We start from the raw sequence: 13,565 nt of genomic DNA on the forward strand, positions 1-13,565 counted from the left end.
TTGTTGAATTGTGAAAAAAAATAATAAATAGTTGATAGAATTTAGTATAAAAAAATTAAATTGAATGATTAAAAAAATTAAAGAAAAACGAAAATGTAATAATTGTGTTGTTGACTTTTATTGTGTAGTGAGTAGAATTAAAATTAAAATTAAAATTTTAAAAATATAATTGTAAAACTAATCGGGAGTCCAAAAGTCCTTGACATCGACCCAGCCGAGGATCAATTGCTTACGGGTGAAATGCCCAAATCTTGCCCACAGAAGTCGTTTTCTTTTCTTGCAAGGTAGGAAAGTGAGGAGACGGGGGAAGGTGACTGATTGGCTGCGGATGAAAGATGTGTCGGTCAATTTCCATTATTGGGTTTATTAATTCTTGACTGTGGATTAAGGATAACAATAATTACTTGTGGTAGGGCCGGGGGGGTGGCTGACGATGACGACGATGATGATGGTTTCTTCTTCGGATCTAACACCATTTGGAATCCAATGCTAGAATTAGAAACTATTTAGATTCTGGGTCTCGCAGGAAATGCTTAGACAAGTGTTTGGTCTTGTCTGTTTCTGATCATTGGGTTTCCTGTTTTAGCTGCTCCCCCAGACCAGAAGGATTAACCTTTAAGCTTCCTTCCTTTTTCTCACGATGAAGCTCCGTCATTATTAGTTCACTAATCCTGAACAACCCGAAGAAGAGAGGGACAGAGTGGAGCCGGTTGGTCCGTTTTGTTCCTCTTTGATGTATACTAGGATGTAGTGTGACCCAACGATTATTTGTCAGGTCGGTCGATCTAGTTCTTCGATCGCCCTTGTCTTTGTTCCTCCTCGCGTTTGTGATCGTGGCCGCGGTCGTCCTCTTGAAAGACGAGGGAATCTGAGGGGCTTATGTTTATGGGTGGTGTTAGAGGTCTGGTGTGTGGGTGGACCTGGGAGGAGAACAAGCTGTTCGAGCTGGCTCTGGCGATTGTGGATGAGGGGGATCCTAACCGCTGGGAGGCAGTTGCTGCCATCATCGGAGGGGAGAAGAGTGCCGAGGAAGTTCACAGACACTACACGGTCCTCGTGGAGGATTTGCAGTTCATAGAGGGTGGCTTCATGGACAATGAGCTGGAGTTGGAAGATGATCATAATCAGAAATCACTTCTTCAAGTTGACTGCTCACAATCAATTTACTGGACTGATGAAGATCACAGGTGTGTCACTTTCTGCCTTCCTCCCTCTGTGCAATATCAGCCCCTTCTGCATCATTTTACCGTGGCTGGAGTTTCGTTGTGATGTGATGGCTCGTGTTATCTTCTATGAACAATAGCAAAATATCGTTCCGGATTATCGTGGATCTTCTCAGAAAAACTGAAAGTCGTGAACTTTTTCTGTAAAATCAATGGGGACAAAAACCGTTTTTAGCTCTTGGAATGAAAAACTTGATATGAAAAAGCATTTGTACTTCATAGAGAATCATTAGGTATCTGTTTAATTTCCCAGTGACGAGTCAAGCCAAGCTTTTCGGAGGCAGAAAGATAAGAAGTTCCTTCTGCCGATCTGTTAAAAATTCCATCTCTGATTTTACAGATCGCCCTAATGATTCCATTGTCATTTGGATCAGCAATTTCGGTTCAGTCTTACATCTGATGAATGGAATTAGTATTAGGCTTTCCTCAATTGCAGAATTTCATTCATTTCCTTTTGCAATGTCTCTGATTGCAGTTTGCTCGTTCAACTCGACATTACTTGATTAGTGCATCCTAATGGACATTCCTCAAAGTTGCAGCCTCTTCTTGTTGGACTGCAGAAGTAGTCGAAGCGGAGCAGGATTCAGGACGATTGCTTCCGTTAGTTATAGTTTACGAATAGGCACGCTCTTCTATTAGTTTCTAGAGCTGTGAAAATGCTAGTGGAAAAGGTTCTCTTCTGTAGTAATGTGCTTCAAACATTGTTTTCTCCGACTGATCGAGTTATACAGTAATATGAATGGCTGTCTATTTGTTCATTGTCTTTACATGCTCGTGGAAACGTTGCAAAATTTGTACATGCCTGCAAAATCTTCTTATTTCTCGAGTTAAGGTATGATATATATGGTTGATACCGGAAATTTTGGCTACGTGGAAATGTATCTGCGCCCTTGCAGTCGGAATTCCTGACACACAGGAGCCAGAGCATTAGCTAATAATAATCTCTTGTCAGCATTAAGTTGAACTTGCAGAAGAACAATATGGACTCTTTTCATTCTTGCAAAAAGCAGCTATGAAACGATGATCTCTTCACGGTGCTTCAAAGGGACAAAGCCATTCACTTGCTATTACAGGAAAGCATAGAAAAGGCTTTTATCGGAAATTTCATGGGGAGGTTTAACATTAAAATGAGATGTTCTTCCGATAACTCACTCAAATTCTCTAATTGCATATGACGCCCTTATGTTTCGTTTGGCATACAAGGGAGTGAAAAAACACTTGCGATTGAATCTTCTGAAGGTACATTTTTCCAGGACACTCCCATCCCCTCCTGCTACCATTCCTTCGCATCCAACATTGCTTGATCACAAAATAGTTCAGTCCACTGACTGCATTGAGGTCGATGGGACAATGGTATTACAGCTCATAATATCGTCATCTTTCAGGATCGATGCATCCTGCACGGATTGCGTCTTTTCATCAAATTTCGGCCACATAAAAACAGAAGATGATATCCTTTTTTCAGGGTTATCTGCATCCATCAATTTGATGGAATCCTCACCTATAACATAACAACCAAAAGGACTTAAGAGTCCAAAACTTTATGCAGTACAGCTGATAAATGCAATTTTCTCATTGGGGGCGAAGCCATTTTCATTCAACTGTAAGATTGTGACGAGAAAGAAACATCAGACTTACCCTGAAAAGGAGACAGTACATATGCTAGCCCTGATATAGCCGATGATGGTTCGGCACGAGGCATTATATCGGCAGCATATATCAGATTAAAAATTATATTGGAATAAATTGTACGAATACCTTCTCCTTGCCTTCCCTTTTTGGATTACACTTCAGCATCCCTGTGTCTGCTCAACTCATAAATCCTTAAAAAAAAACAAAAACAACCCCCAGCAAAATATGAAACATGGAGAAAGGAACAGAGCAGGGAAATGTTTGGAATGGGGAAGGAAGGAGAATGAAGAAGAGCACAAGACCAGGGAAGAGGCAGTGCATGGGAGGACACCACAACAGCTTCTTCTTCCTCATACTCGTCCTCTAATTCGGATTGATCTCTCGATCCGTGACTCGATCTCTATCCCGCTGTTTGTCTCTGTTGTGGATCCATCCATGCCCTGCCTGTTCCCAGTCTCCGTTCCAGTCTCTTCCCCCTCCCTCCCTCCCCTCTATAACTCCCGGAGAATCATCAAGGCGTAACTGCATCCATCTCGAGCATCAGTCCTTGAGAGTCACGACCGCTAATTACCCGAACCTATCACAACATGAACAGATCAAGAACATTATTGGCCCCTATTGTATGGGAAATCTTGGGGCGTATTTATAAATGTTATAACTATATGGAATTGTTACCAATTAGGCAAGACAACAGCATGTAGTACAGAAGTCTGTACTGTCAGGATTTTGTCGTATGGATCGAGAGTTGACCGCTTGTACTGCAATTTGTTATTTTCACGACCTTAGGATCCTCAGAGGTACTGTCTGGTCTGGTTTAGGAAGAGATGCAGTACTAACGGTACTACTGCCATGCCTTGCCTTCCTAAAAAGAATGATACTACTCATCACGTCTTAGCTTTTAAGAATTTACTATGTTTTCTGGATTTCCTCAACCTTCATTAGGTTACATGTTTGGTTGAACATCTAAACCGGGCCTCGATGGAAACCGGCCTCACCCAATCAAAACATCATATATGCTATGCATTTCCATGTTTCAAAGGTATCAACATTGAGGCTGGGCTTGGGCTTAGGCTTGAATGTACATGGGCAGGTCTTGATCGGTTGGGCCGCTCTCGCAGTTCACTGTACTGTTTCATCGATCGGGCTGACCCGAGTTGGAGTGCGGGCCACTCCTACTAGCTACTACTAGTACTATGTACTTCCTGATGTTAGTTCGTATCAGTCAGCCACCCACCATCAGTGTTCGGATGACCTATGCACTCGCAATGTCGGTGTCCTGTTGTGTACTATAATAAGAGTCGATAATGGTTGGATTTTACCATAATGCAACGACTTGTAAGTTGTGACTCCCGAATATGCTTTTATTTCGATTAAAAAAAAGGTGTACAGTCCTTGGAAGGCACTCCTCCCTTGCTACCCGAAAAAGGGCCCACAAACATGCGCCATGTGAATCCAAATGCTTTCTTGCTGCAGCTTTTGGGATGGTACAAAATCTGAGTTTAAGTAATAATGAATCATCCATCAATGTTGAGTTAGATCTCGTGACGCGTCCTTGTTTTGACATGATGAAGAAGAAAGATAAGCAGTTTGGTGCTCAGTTCACATGGTGGGCTCTGGACCCACTTTCACATTTCAACCCTCTTCCAGCTACCCAATTACCAAATCTTTGACAACCACCTTCATCAATATTTGTCAAAACCCGATCCACAATCGACGCTTGCCTTGCCATATCAGTTCGATAACGAGACTCCAAGTCGAAAGGTATGTAAATTGTATTGCATCGTTTAAGGTTTACAAGGAGGCGATCAAATATTTTGAATCGAAGAAGAAGATAGAAACTATTGCATTCAGAGCATTTTCGTAACGAATTGGGAATCAATGAGGCCCTTGCCCTTGCGGGAGTTTTAGGGCTCTCCTAACGTCAACAAATACAATTATTTTGATTAAAATTAGCAAAGCGCCAAATCCTTTCTTTAGTTGGTGTTGCTCCACTCGGGATGGAAAAATGAATAGTACGGCCCCTCAAAGGAACATACGAGGCTCGTAACTCAAATCCGAGTCTTCGGATGTTAGAAGTACGTCGAAGTCACTGAGAGTCCACTCTGCCACTTCATCCTGGTTGCTCACGAAAATTTCTGTGCCCATATCGATTGATGTCCAAATCCTTCTAGCAGGTTTAGTACCCGGATCCTGTATTATAATTAGGAATTGGTGACAATCAAATCGTTGCATAACATAATAATAAAATTACCTTTCATACCGTCAATTACTGCAACTAATCTGTGAGTAAGACTGACCTGATAGAAGTAGAGTCGACTGGACAACCCTCCGACATCGAGCTCCCATGTCCTAGAGTCTCCAACCCACCCATCCCCTTGCTTGGTTGGGTAGCCATACTCGGCCCATATGGGGTGGGGCAGTAACTGGACCAGCTCCTGTGCCTGTGGGTTGCTATACGGGTCACATATGCTATAGGGCTCCTCCAAGTGCTTGGCATTCCCAGGAACACAGTAATAATGGTATGCTCCGTACGGGAAGTTCTTGGTGTCGTTTCTGTATATCTTCCTATCGTCGGGCGTAATATGGTAAGGTGGGCAGTTCTGCAACCCTTTGGGACTGCACCAGGCCGGGGTCTCAGGGTTGATGATCATCTCGCTGTATCGGGTCACATCAGTGACGACGTCCCCATCACAGGGTGAGCCATCGTTCTTCCAGCAGCTCCCTATGTCGATCAGGTAGAACTGGCTCTTGGGGCCTCCCCCTTTTTTCACATCTAAGGTCACTCGGACTTTGAAGTTCGGTGACTCGGGAAGCTGAAAAGCAAAAAACCAACCGAAAAGATCAGAAATACTGAGGGCTTGCAAGTTGGGACCTTCATAGTTCACATCACTCAACTCATTACCAGTAAAACACGGTCTATTCGAAAAGCTAATCCAAGCAAGTAATCAATCGATGTAGTTAAGGTATCTGCTATCCTAATCCAGCAAAAAAAATTGATAGATGATCTTAAAGAATAAATTAATGGTATTTGGACGTTCTATCAATAAAGGGCAAAGCTGGTTTCAACCAAAAAAAGAATAAATGAATGACAGAGCAACTTCAGCCACCAGGATGAAGAACCACAGGCAAATTGAATGCACACAGCATTAAGACAAGAGCATATGACCAATTCGATAAAATGCACAAAAGGGTTTCGTGTTTCTTCGTCACAACTTACGATCTTGAGCATCCCTCTGGTGTCATAATGGTACCCACCGGAGAAGCCTTTGGTGGCATCAGCCCGAAGGTACAGCATGAGCCATGGATACTTCTTGGAAGTCCTGAGCTTGTGGCTGAAGACCCAACCCCCACCGCCCAACTTCTTCTCCCAGACAACTTCATAGTACGACATGCTCCCACTCTCAGAAGCCCCTAGATCATAAGTCCCATTGAACCACCCCCTCAATTTCCTCCCGTTGGCCAACTCGGTCGGCTGGTGATACAATGTCGGCTGATTCATACAGCCTTCCCCAAAACACGGGAACCTCCCGGGCTCAAAAGGCGGGACCTTCTTGCCATTCATGGGGCAGAGACCCGAGGTCGTGTCGTAGTTCCCGTTCTTGAGCATGACCATCCAGAAATGCCACGGCCTCGGCGTGTCCTGGACTTCGCAAAGGGAGCCCAAGTAGAGCTCCTTCTCCACCGCATACTTGTCTGGGTCCTTCAGGGCTTCTCGGCTCAGACCCGGGAATGGTTTGCCCACTCCAAGCCTGTTCACTTCCTCTGTCACCTTGTGGCTCAGTGTAGAATCTGCCCCATATCAAACAAACGGACGAACGAATCAAACGGCGGAACAAGCAATAATTAACAACTGTGACGAGCAAATCAAGGGATTCTTGACTACCCAGAATGTTTCTAGGACCGACAGCTAGCTTATCTATTATTAAAACAATCGAACTTTCTGATTAAAAAAAATCTTTCCTTTTTCCATCAATTGACATGAAAACCAGAATGAGACACCTTCAAGAACACACCAGACGATGAAACGGGGGAAGCAATCAGTTTACTGTTTCTGGGTCTTCTATGTCTGAGCTTACTTGAGGAGACATCGAAGCAGTCAGCAGCTCTGGGGCTTCCCATGCCCGGAGCTTCCTCTTTGCCGACCTCATTGCAGAAGTTCCAAGCTTCGAAGGCCACCCTCAGCCCATCCCTCCTCATTCCCGGGTCGCCGACCGCCGAGGTGTACTGGGACCCTCTGGCGCCATAGGCAAGCAGAGCTGCCAGAACACTCGCGGAGAAGATCAGGACATGCAGCTGATGCCTCTCCATGGGAATAGAGTGAACCCGGAGGATGCTTGAGGAGCAGAGGAGGGAAAAGGTAGGGCTTTTATATAGGAAGACGAGGAAGAGGAAGAAGAAGAAGAGGAAAGGAGCCGAACATGACTCAATGAGTGAAAAGAATCTGCCAAAAGAGAAGGGAAATGGACAATGGCTTGCAGGTGGGACGTGGAACTTTCGTCCTCCTCCTCACTCCTCTGCTGCTCTGTTTTTTTTCACCGGGAGAAAAGGTCACCCCCCAAAAGAAAAAAAAAAAACAAGAGAGACCCTATCTGACATAAAATTGTAAAGAGACACTATCCTGATAATATATATTTTTAGAATTCTTTAAATATATAATTTAGTTATGATTCCGAACTTTTAATGTTTATTTTCAGATTCATTGTAATATATGTAACCCATAAATTGGCAAATTAATTAGATAACATATAATTTATTTATTTTTTACTATCATGCACGGGCTGAATTAGTTTTTAAAGTTCATCATGTGAAATTAATTAATGGCGTCAAACTAATTAAATAAAAAAATAGATATCCAACGTTTTAAATTTGAGCTCCGATACCATATGAATTTTTTAGATGACCATTTGTTCACTCTAAAAGACTAAATTTGTTGAATACGGTGTGATTGTATATTTATTACTCGATAATTATTGCCAAAATGATTAAAAAACAAAAGAATTTGCTCCATAATTTTCTTTCCCGTTTCTTTTTAGTGAGATTACGAATTTCCTAGTTCGATCATGTTCAAACATCGGCCTAGCGCTGATCAGAGTTGCTTCCAGCGCCAGTGGCTTCGGAACTCATGCATTTTATGTAACTGCTTCATATGAAATTCAATTTGACAATCGGGTTATTATTATTATTTTTTTTTAGCCTTTTCTCTTCTCTTTTTGGATTTTTTTAAACCTTAGTGGGTAATAGCAGATTTTGTTTTTGGCGCCATTTCTGTGGCGCGTTGCCTCCTGGCTCTTTCTCAGTGGAGCAGCAGAGGCGGTAAAAAGAGGACAGATTTTCTCCTTTTTTATTTTTTTCCCTGCAATTTTTTTTTCTCCTTTTGGGACTTTCATTTGCTAGCTAAGAATGAGAAATTATCAATTGATCTTTCGCTTTGAAACTTGCACTCACATTTCTGAAAAACATGTGTTGAAAATCATGGCTTTGTCAGTTTGTAGTCTAGTGGACACATTTCTAAAGGAAGAAACATCGAGGTGACTCGTACGTAGAAAAATAACCACCTTAATCTCATCTATTGCATGTCTAAAATTCTTTCTAATAATGGATGTATATTTTGCCGTTTTACCATGAATCTATTGGGAGAATCAAATTTAGGCCCTTATCGATACAGATATTTCTTTAATTCTTTAAATATATATGCTAATTTAAACAAATAAAAGAGTACTGCAATCGTATCTCAATAAACGAAAGAGTGCTCAGAAAAAATCGATGACGTATATGGTAGAGTGAAATCGAGACAGAAATGCGATACCGCGATACTAAAACGTGTATGATGTGCTGTTTTGTTGACATGTGAAAAACTCCCGAACGGGGATTGCTGAAATAAGGTGAACATTGAAAGTGTATTTTATGGAGGGTTTTTCCTTCTTTTTTTTTTCCCCCAAACAGGAAAATGACATTTTTCTGTTTGATTTTTTTGTTTTTTTTGTTTTTGTGAGTTACGCTGAGGAGAAATAAACCACAACCACCGGTGGGTCCTGTCGTGTCGGCCCACTACAGTCGGTTAAGCGTGTGGGACTTCCCGCCAAAAAGAGAGAAGCCAAAAATGCCCGATTGGTCTTTCCTTCGAGAGAATATGAACATGATGTTTCCAATTTGCTTTTTAAAAACCATCCTGCACGCTGTCGGATCGACTTTTTACGATCGAAATTTTTATCAGATAAGGTCGATCTTAACAATACATAGTTACGATAGTTTATTTTTTAAAGAGATCGGACTATGATTCATTTTACTCATCGATAAGATTTTCTGATGATGTTTATTACGAATGCCTCTATTCCATCCATAAGCCGAGAACGCATTGGATATCGGAAAGCCGCAGTCGGAAGCTCCAGCTAGTTCGAATCTAATAAAAAAGGAAATGAAATTTTGAAACGAAAGAAAAGGAAAACAGAAAATGCTTTCTACTATACATTGAGGAAGCAAGTGGGACCTTATGAAACTTGTGACCTTTCTCCTTTGGATGGTTTGTGCAAGTTGAGACTCGCGTGCTACTTTTGTTCATATATCGAAATCATATGAAGGCTGAGAAAATTTGTAGGGAGGATATTATTTGATTTTGGTTCTAATAGGATTGGGAGGATATTATTTGATTTTGGTTCTAATAGGATTGGGATTTTAATATCTTAAAATTCATGTGAGTCAAACAAAAGAAATATGCGAGATAAAAGTGGCACATTTTATCAAAAGCTATATATCGGGGTTTGTCGCGCTTAAATTTGACGATCCTTAATCTCAACCAAAGCAGAGATACCGCACAACACGAGCAACCGATCTAGCCACCCCATCCATGATGCAACCTCGATGAGGGTAGCCACAGGAGTCCTTGGCATGGGCGATGGGAAAAGTTGGTGCGGCGGAATTGGCAGTGGCCTCGGACTAATTGAGGAGGATTGGGCTCGAGAAGCTTTACATATTTAAGCCGTATGTAGGTAATTGGTTTATATTACGAAGAAAACTTCTAAGGATTCGATCAATCTATAGCGGACACCCTCGTCTTGAATCACGAATTGTGGCGATTGCGCCATTGAAGTACTTTGAGAACTGGAATTTTCGTAACTGAATTGATCCAGAAAACAACTGTCTCCCACCTAAACCATGCATACCCTTGAACCCTTCCCTCATTCAACCACATTAATTACTGTTTGGTCAAATAGCAAATTACTTCATTCTCCTGAAATTGTACAACTTCATGGATTTTAGAATCACTTGATTCCATCTTTGGACTGACGGCACATCGAATATAGAACGAGAAAATATTAGATGACATCAACACTTATATTAATCGTAGAGTTAGGCATGGCATTCTTCACTCAATGTCTAGTACATTATCATATGGAGTCACAACGCTTACTTTTTTTTTTTTTTTACATTTTTCTAACATTTGATGGAAAGCTAGTCTCATCTATTATTTTCTTATATAGACTCTCTTGCATTAAACCGAACTAGGGCGATTTAAACTATGTATACTAAACTCCATTCTCGATCATTGTATACTTTTTTTTTGTTCGAGTTAATTACACCCGGAGTACAAAAAGTTTGCTAAATGTGACACTTTGGTACAAAAAAAATTTTGGTGACAATTTGATACAAAAAGTTCGAACTTGTTTCAATCAGATGCACTCCATTAGCAGCACCTCTAATGTCGTTAGCTTCGAGTGACGTGGCTGATGACATTTCAAATTACATCCGACGTGGCACTGATTTTAAACTAAAATATTCATTTTTTTAAAAAAATTAAATAAATAAATAAATAATGAAAATAAAATGAAATTGAGAAAAAAGAAATAAAAATAAAAAACTCTCTCTCCCCTTTGCTCAATATTCCTCCTAGCCTCTCCCCCCATCGTAAGTCACAGACAACATCGTGAATGCTCGCCCTGCAACCCATCTATCATTCGAACCTCGTGTCATCGGAAGCTCGTCGAAAGCTCGTCGGATTCCTCTCTCTTTCTCCCTCTTCTTCTTTGTCAAACGTCTTTTTTTATTATTATTAATTTTTTTTTACAAACTTTAGAGTAAATCAAGGGTGGAGGCGCCCATTCCGATGACTCCACCCCCCGACAAAGCTCCGTGGCGGAGTCTGAGCCCGTCGCCGAGCTTGTTCGAGGGGTGGGGTGGCCGCTGGGGGCACCCCCACCCCGACACGGGTCTCTCGAGAGATTTGAAAACCCTAGATATCTCTAAGAGATCGGGGGTCAAGGTGGGGGCATCATTACCGGCGACCCTACCCCCCGATCGAGATCCCTGGGGAGCTCAATCGAGGGGTGGGGACCTCGCCGGGAGCACCTCTATCCCTTGATGCAGTAGAAATTTTTTAAAAAATATTGAATTTTGGGATCGACAGATATCTCGAGGTCTTTGCACCCCCGATTTATTCGAAAATATGTTTTAGTAAATAGAGAGAGAGGAAGATGGGGAAGGACAGTGGGCTTCGACGATCGACGAGCTGCCGGAACAAGCTTCAGACGATCACAAGGAACCACGGGGAGAAAGAGGGTAGAAGAAGAGAGAAGAGTCAAATAGTTTTTTGTTAATTTCATTTTATTTTATTTAAATTTTTTTGAAAATTGATTTTTTTAAAACCAGCACCATGTCAAATGGAGCTTGAAATATCATCAGCCACGTCACTAGAAGCTAATGGCGTCAGAGGAACAAATGAGAAAATGCATTTGATCGTAACAAATTCAAACTTTTTGCACCAAATTGTCACAAAAAATTCTTTTTGTACTAAATTGTTATAATTAGCAAACATTTTGTACTCTTCATATAATTACCCCCTTTCTATAGACAAAAAAAAAATGGACGGTTTGGTTTAGTAGGCAATCACATCCCCAGAACTACGGCGTTGTTGGCCAGCACAACAACCCTCATAGAGCGTAACCCCCCACCGAGGCGCCAGGGGTCAGCGGGATGGAGCTTACTTGGATTTTCACGGGGAAAAAATCGAATCCGTGACACCAAAGCAACTCCACCAAGTCTTAACTACCAAGTTGCCAGGCCTCGACCGTCAATCATTGTATACTTTAAAAAGTGAAATTATCATAACCAATAATTCCTGCCTTTTTCTTTCGAACTTTGATGTATCTTCAGGTGCTTATGAATTTCCGATTATAAGAATAGTACGGTAATAATAAATTTAGAAAAAAAAAACTATGGTGGAACTGCACCATGATAATATATGCGTAAAATTCTCTATCCCTTATTGTGATATTATGTAACTAGCATCTATTATTATATGTTTAATTAATGTTTACGTTGCAATGATGATAATCTATGATCTATCACATGTCATACTCAGCCGAAAATAAAGGGAAAAAAATGCCTCTCTCCATCATTATTTTCATATCTAATTTCCATGCCAACTAGCTTCGAAAGACCATATGCGACCTACCTCAAATTTTTATTTCCCTTATCATTTTTTTCACTTTTTTTTTTCGTAGTAAGAGAGGCTCTTCATCCTAATACAAATATAGGAAATAAAGTGAAAATAAAAGAGCAAATAAAAAGGATCGAATCTGAAAATTTCTTGATTCCAAGCGAGTATCTTGTACCTTGCATCAAAACCATTTCCACTTTTTTCACTTCTAATTTTGAAATGACTTTCTTCATTGTAATAGCTAATATATATCTCATAACTCTATCCAAAATATATATATCTCTTAAAACACTCTAATGATCCTTTCGGGAAGTCTAATCGGTCTATTTCAAATACGGACAACTGGTTACTAGAGATCCCGATACTTGGACCATCAAGACTCGAGAATTGTCCCTTCATTGTCGACTGGAGAAGTATATGCACAGTGGTCACCAATAATTGGTTCCGCTGCCTTATTGTACTCGTAGCGCTAGATAATTGGGAGCAACCTTGGGAGATCACTATCCCGTGATAAAAACATGCCGTGATCATACTTTATGTCGGTGCCGTCGTGTACAACAAGTCCTCGGATCGAATTGCTTACAAAGTCTTTCTGTCGCATATCGATAGTATATTCTTGCTAAAACTTGAAGGAAAAGAAAGTGACCGCTGAAACTTTGTTTTTGATGGGCAGCAAAAATTGCAAGCCAGGAAATCAAATCTCCATCGTTTGATAGATAATCAGAGGACTGCGGGATAAAGGGTCACCCTAAACATAAATTGATGTCAAATTTATGTATTTTCCTGGAAGCACCGGGCCCGTGAGCAGAACCCAGTGAATGTTCGAATGAGGATCAATTTAAGCAAAAAGTCTGAAGATACCTCGTGGTCTTTCACCAGGAGAAAAACTAACCGACTATTTTCTCATTCCGAAAAGAAAGAGAGAAGATATGATATACGCCGCCATAAATTGAGGGAACTTCCCCTCTCGGTCATATAGTTTTCAGTCACTTTCAATTTGATCTTCAAATGGGAAGAACTTTTACAAAATTGGTTCTTTTCATTAGTGACTCAGTCCTCATACCAATTTGCAGATATATGCATGAAATTAATGGGGCTAATGTGTCGATGTCTTTTCTCCATTCTTGGGTCTCATTGATGAAAGAATCTCGGGCGAATAAGGTCGGAAAAAGAGCTGGTTTCATAGCACATGATTCGGCCGGGGCTGAACAAGTAGAACATAAACTACTAGTGCCAGCGAGCGAGAAGGTCGAGCTCCCACACCTGGATTTTGCTCA

The 13,565-nt window shown here is 41.1% G+C and overlaps 2 protein-coding genes and 1 long non-coding RNA gene across 4 annotated transcripts; 1 reads left to right on the forward strand and 2 right to left on the reverse strand.

Moving 5' to 3' along the window:
* Window positions 1-548: 548 nt before the first annotated feature.
* Window positions 549-1,990, forward strand: LOC116205074 (protein RADIALIS-like 3). The gene is made up of 2 exons (XM_031537533.1): window positions 549-1,187; window positions 1,699-1,990. Exons 1-2 carry the CDS (start codon window positions 880-882, stop codon window positions 1,724-1,726), a joined length of 336 nt encoding a protein of 111 aa, XP_031393393.1. The 5' UTR covers window positions 549-879; the 3' UTR covers window positions 1,727-1,990.
* Window positions 1,991-2,150: 160 nt separating this feature from the next.
* LOC116205075 lies at window positions 2,151-3,477 on the reverse strand. The gene is made up of 2 exons (XR_004156454.1): window positions 2,725-3,477; window positions 2,151-2,620 (listed from the first exon to the last, which is right to left on the reverse strand). It is a non-coding gene; the product is annotated as an uncharacterized LOC116205075 (long non-coding RNA).
* A 1,126-nt stretch (window positions 3,478-4,603) lies between these two features.
* Window positions 4,604-7,296, reverse strand: LOC116205068. 2 transcript variants are annotated; one of them, XM_031537522.1, is made up of 4 exons: window positions 6,869-7,296; window positions 6,073-6,644; window positions 5,153-5,668; window positions 4,604-5,045 (listed from the first exon to the last, which is right to left on the reverse strand). In XM_031537522.1, the coding sequence occupies exons 1-4, from the start codon at window positions 7,161-7,163 to the stop codon at window positions 4,878-4,880; spliced, it is 1,551 nt and encodes a 516-aa protein (XP_031393382.1). In that variant the 5' UTR covers window positions 7,164-7,296; the 3' UTR covers window positions 4,604-4,877. The 2 variants fall into 2 exon arrangements, with proteins under 2 accessions (XP_031393382.1, XP_031393383.1); XM_031537523.1 differs by having other exon boundaries at window positions 6,932-7,294.
* Between the last annotated feature and the right edge of the window lie 6,269 nt (window positions 7,297-13,565).

The sequence above is a fragment of the Punica granatum genome, chromosome 4, assembly GCF_007655135.1.
Source record: "Punica granatum isolate Tunisia-2019 chromosome 4, ASM765513v2, whole genome shotgun sequence".
Lineage (NCBI taxonomy): Eukaryota > Viridiplantae > Streptophyta > Magnoliopsida > Myrtales > Lythraceae > Punica > Punica granatum.

Bases quoted from the DNA above. Each gene is read 5' to 3' on its own strand.
- LOC116205068 (XM_031537522.1), bottom strand. From the start codon at position 7,163: ATGGAGAGGCATCAGCTGCATGTCCTGATCTTCTCCGCGAGTGTTCTG. The intron at 6,645-6,868 runs GTGTGTTCTTGA...GATATGGGGCAG, and splicing joins TTCCCCCGTTTCATCGTCTG to ATTCTACACTGAGCCACAAG. The intron at 5,669-6,072 runs GTAAGTTGTGAC...TTTGCTTTTCAG, and splicing joins CCAGAGGGATGCTCAAGATC to CTTCCCGAGTCACCGAACTT.
- LOC116205074 (XM_031537533.1), top strand. From the start codon at position 880: ATGTTTATGGGTGGTGTTAGAGGTCTGGTGTGTGGGTGGACCTGGGAG. The intron at 1,188-1,698 runs GTGTGTCACTTT...CTCTGATTGCAG, and splicing joins TGGACTGATGAAGATCACAG to TTTGCTCGTTCAACTCGACA.